The following is a 4,634-nucleotide window of genomic DNA, read 5'->3' as shown; positions in this document are numbered from 1 at the left end:
ATTCATCAAAGAAGATAGCATACTCTAATGAATTGTACAAACAGTGTTTAGAGCATCCCCACCCCCACCCATTCTTGCCAAGCACTGTTGGGACAATGAACAGAGAAGAGAAACGCCATAATAATCTTAATCTAGAGAAATTAATGAACAGAGAAGAGAAACGCCACAATAATCTTAATTTAGAGAGATGAATGAAAAAAGATGAGAAATGCCACAATAATCTTAATCTAGAGAGATGAATGAACAGAGAAGAAAAACGCCATAATAATCTTAATCTAGAGAGGTGCATCAAACTGCACTTTCATCTGTGAGTGACAGGGCTGATGGACTGGGTATGTCAGCAGAGGAAGAGACAGAGAGAGAGGGAGTGTGTCTGTGTGTGTGTGTGTCTGTGAGAGAGAGAGAGAGAGAGAGAGTTAGGGAAAGGCAAAGAAACTCCGTGATGATCTCAGCTGAATTTTAATCTCGTCGATCGAAACCATCGACCGTCGCTTTGAAAACCACAGTCGTCGTGCGTCGCCGGCCTGTCCTCGTCAATCATGTGTTGTTCCTGCCCTAATCAAGTGCTCCATCTCGCCCTGTCTGTCCAGGTCCCCTTTGCTCTCACTCTTTCACCCTCCTCTTTCTCTGTCTGTCTGTCTGTCTGTCTATTTATTTATCTATCTATCTATCACTCTATCTGTCTATCTATCAATCTATCTATCTATCTATTTATCTATCTATAACTCTTTCCATGCCTCCCCTTCCTCCTTAGATAAAACATTGTAAGATTAATGTTTGTATGTATGTATGCGTTTGTGTGTGTGTGTATGTATTTACATTCATATATGTTAGAGTGTATGTGTATTTAGAGTCTGCATGCAATGTTTATCTATGTGTGTGTGTTGGACTGTATGTAAATGTGTGTATATGGGGTGTGAGTGTGTGTTTGTGTGTGTGTGTGTGCATGCATGAGAATGTGTGTAGCTGTTGTGCGTGTGTGTGTGTGCGTGTGTGTGTGTGTGCGCGTGTGTGACAGCGGAGTGCTCAGTATGATGTGCAGTAGTAATGAACTCATTAGTCAGTCTGTAATGTAGTGCTTCAGCCTCTGTGGCCTGCCATCTTGTTCTGCCTGCCTCCATCTCTCACACTCTCTCACACTCTCTCTCTCTCTCTGGCGTAGCCCCAGCTAAAATACTCCATGCAAGGGATATGTGATTTTAACGCTGCACAAAACATTAAATGATCTCTTTCTCTCCCTCTCTGTCTCCATCTCTCTTTCTCTCCCTCTCTGTCTCTCTGTCTCTCTCTCTTTCTCTCTCTGTCTCTCTCTGTCTCCATCTCTCTTTCTCTCCCTCCCTGTCTCTCTCTCTCTTTCTCTCCCTCTCTGTCTCCATCTCTCTTTCTCTCCCTCCCTGTCTCTCTCTCTTTCTCTCCCTCTCTCTCTCTCTCTCCATGCTGCTCTCTGCTCTCTCTCCCCCTCTCCCCCACAGGGCATCTACAGCTGCATCCACGGCGTTCAGATCGAGGAGGAGAAGAGCTCTGCGCTGCACTCGCCCTCGGCCACCATGAACGCCAGCATGAGCAACACGCACTCCAACATCCTGCGCCTGCTGCGCACCGCCAAGAGCATGACCTCGGTGCCCGGCGTCTAACGGGTTTCCATCGGCCGCATCTCGACCCGACCGCGCCGCCCACAGCCGCACCGCTGAAGTCCTCCATCTGACGCCGCTGAGCACCGCCGCAGCCTCGGCCCAGGGGTCGTCGGGGTCGGGGTCGGCGGGCACCCCGACTGCAAGCCCCCGCCGCCCTACCTACCCGAGGACGGCCTGTTCGCCGACGTGGACCGGACTTTCGGCAACCTCCACCTGAAGGACACCAACCTGTACCAGGACCACTACCTGCAGCACCACCACCACCACCACCACCACCACCACCAGGGGCTGCAGGGGCAGCCGCAGCAGCAGCAGCAGGGTTCGGTCGGGGGCCCGGCCGGCCTGCCTCTGGGTATGTCGGCTCCCCTGGCCCTCGCGCGGCCGCATAGCTTAGGCAGCACCACCTCGCTGGATGGGGGAGGCATGTTCGATAGCGACAGTCTCGGGGGAGGGGTGGCGCCCATTTTCACCACGCAGCCACGACAGTCCATGACACAGCGCGGAGGAGGTGGAGGAGGAGGTGGGGTGGGAGGAGGAGGTGGAGGGGGGAGTAAGTTTGACCTGATCGCCGGGCACCAGACCCACTGTGAGCCGGGGTTCAAAGGGCGCTCCCCGGCCTGTACGGGTCACCATCCAAGGGGGCGCCGGGAGCTCGAACTTCCTGGCCGGACATGAGCGTTACTGCAGCGGAGGAGGGGAGGGGGAGGGGGGGCAGGGTCAGGCGGGGACGACGGCAACGTTCGCTCCGACACGTCGGACATCTCCACGCACACGGTCACCTACGGCAACCTGGAGGGCAACGCCAAGCGACGCAAGCAGCAGTACCACGACAGCCTCCGGCGCCGGCCGGCCTCGGCCAAGCTGCGCCGCGAGCAGGACGCCGACACGGACTTCGGCTTCCGCCGGCGGCAGCACCACCACCACACCATCCACCACCACCAGCACGGCGGCGGTCACCACGGGGGTCGCCACGGCCACGGCCACCACGGACGGCGGTCCGTCTCGCCGCCCCTGGAGCGCAGCGCCAGCGCCAAGGGCAACCACTCGTCCACATCCTACCTGTACCGCGGCCAGGACAAGGAGAGCGGAGGCGGACGGGACTTCCGCGACTTCTACGTGGACCAGTTCCGTGCCAAGGAGTCCGTGTCGCCGTGGGAGCACATGGATCTGAACGACGGAGGCGTAGGAGAGAGAGGTGGAGTAGGAGGAGGAGGAGGAGGAGGAGGAGGAGGGGCGAACGCCAGTCTTGTGCCCGTGGAGGATTTCCTGAAAGGTAAAAGCAAGAAGACGGAGGGGACGAAGGTTGGTGGTGGAGGAGGAGGAGGAGGAGGAGGTGGCGGATCTTCGTCGGTCCCTCCGGGGCCTCATGCATGCTGGGAAAAGAGCTTGGGGGTGGGCGGCTTGGCGGGAGGTGACTGGGAGTGTCGCAACTGCCACAGCCATAGGGAGGAGGAGGAGGAGGAGGAGGAGGAGGAGGTGGTGGGGGGAAGGCGATGGTTCTGCATGGGGTCATGGGAGTGGGCGCAGGGTACCCAGGGATGGGGGGAGTGATCGGGGGGAGGAGGAGGAGGAGGAGAAAGAGAGCGAGAGAGAGAAAGAGGCGGCGGCAGCGGTGGTGGTGGGGGGGGTAGCCGACCGACCTCGGCCTCCTGCAAGCGCTGCGAGTCCTGCAAGAAGCAGCCGGGCAACCTGTACAACATCAGCGAGGACTTCAACCAGTCGCGCCGCGCCGCCAACCAGACGGCCGCCGCCGCCGCCGCCAGTGGTGGTGGTGTCCAGCGCCGCAAGTTCGGGCCGGGCGGCAGGGTGCTGCGCCGCCAGCACTCCTACGACACCTTTGTGGAGTTGCAGAAGGAAGGGGCGGGCCGAGGGGGCAGTGGTGGTGGATTCGGGGGCGGATGGGGAGGAGGTGGGGACGGTGGAGGAGGAGGAGGAGGTAGGGGGTCGGCCCGGCCCCGCCCCTGGGTGGCCGCGGAGCCTGAAAGACAAAGAGCGCTTCCTGGAGGGCCCCAGCCCGTACACGCAGATGTTCGAGCGCTACGCCGCCGAACGGGGCGACCGGGAGAGTGGATCCTCCTTCCTGGGCAGGGATCGGGGGAAGGCCGGCGGCTCGTCGTTCAGCCTGTCTGACCGAAGCCGGGCGGGAGCTGCTTCCAAGCTTCGGTCGGGGGCGCCGACCTCCCGCGAAGCCGGGAGCGGGGAGAGGGAACGAGGGCTGGGTGGTGGATTTGGTGGTGGTGGTGGTGGTGGTGGTGCTCGAGGGTCGGGGACTTACTCCTTGTCTAAATCTCTCTACCCAGATAAGGTGAGCCAGAACCCCTTCATCCCGACGTTCGGCGACGACCAGTGCCTCTTGCACGGCCACAGCCACGGCCACTCGTACTACGTGAAAAATCCGCAGCAGCAGCCGCAGCAGCAGCAGTCGTCGCCGTCGCCGCAGCAACAGCCGCAGCCCCAGCAGGCGTTGCCCCAGCAACCGCCTCAGCCACTCCTCAACAACAGCCGCACCGACTTCCGGAGCCCCATGGGCGTCACGTCGTACTTGCCGGCGTCCGCCGCCGCCGGGGTCCTGTCCAACATGGGCCCTGGCGGCCGCTACCCCAAGGACATGTGCTTGGGGGGCCCCATGGGGAACCACCAGGTCGGGGTGGTGTCGGCGGGCAACAACAAACTGCTGTCGGGCGAGGGGACGCTGGCGTGGGCAGGGGGCAGCGGGGGCGCTTCTTGGCTCCACCAACGTCACGCGGTAATGGTGAAGCTGTCCAGCATCGAGTCGGACGTCTGACGGACTTTGACCGGGCCACGCGGCGAGAACTGAGAAACGGGTGAACGGACGAACGAACGAACGGACGGACGGACAGACAGGATTTTTATTTCTTTTTATTTGTTCCTTTTTTATTTTGAAAATAATAAGGCCAGAGATAGAGGGAACACAAGAGAAAGAGGGAGAAAGAGAGAGAGAGACAAATAAAAGACAGAGCGGAGGAGAGAGAGAGAGAG

The 4,634-nt window shown here is 59.4% G+C and overlaps 1 protein-coding gene across 1 annotated transcript in view; it reads left to right on the top strand.

Annotated features, from left to right (window-relative positions):
- Positions 1–4,419, top strand: part of grin2bb (glutamate receptor, ionotropic, N-methyl D-aspartate 2B, genome duplicate b) — a 108,697-nt gene extending 104,278 nt beyond the window's left edge. Inside the window, 6 exon segments of the mRNA XM_048248988.1 lie at positions 1,473–2,260; positions 2,262–2,331; positions 2,334–3,095; positions 3,098–3,183; positions 3,236–3,543; positions 3,575–4,419. Of these exon segments, the coding sequence (XP_048104945.1) occupies positions 1,473–2,260; positions 2,262–2,331; positions 2,334–3,095; positions 3,098–3,183; positions 3,236–3,543; positions 3,575–4,419 (2,859 nt within the window).
- The last annotated feature ends 215 nt before the right edge of the window (positions 4,420–4,634 follow it).

The sequence above is a fragment of the Alosa alosa genome, chromosome 7, assembly GCF_017589495.1.
Source record: "Alosa alosa isolate M-15738 ecotype Scorff River chromosome 7, AALO_Geno_1.1, whole genome shotgun sequence".
Lineage (NCBI taxonomy): Eukaryota > Metazoa > Chordata > Actinopteri > Clupeiformes > Clupeidae > Alosa > Alosa alosa.
Note: the sequence above shows the minus strand (reverse complement) of the source record. Positions and strands in the feature narration are given on the sequence as shown.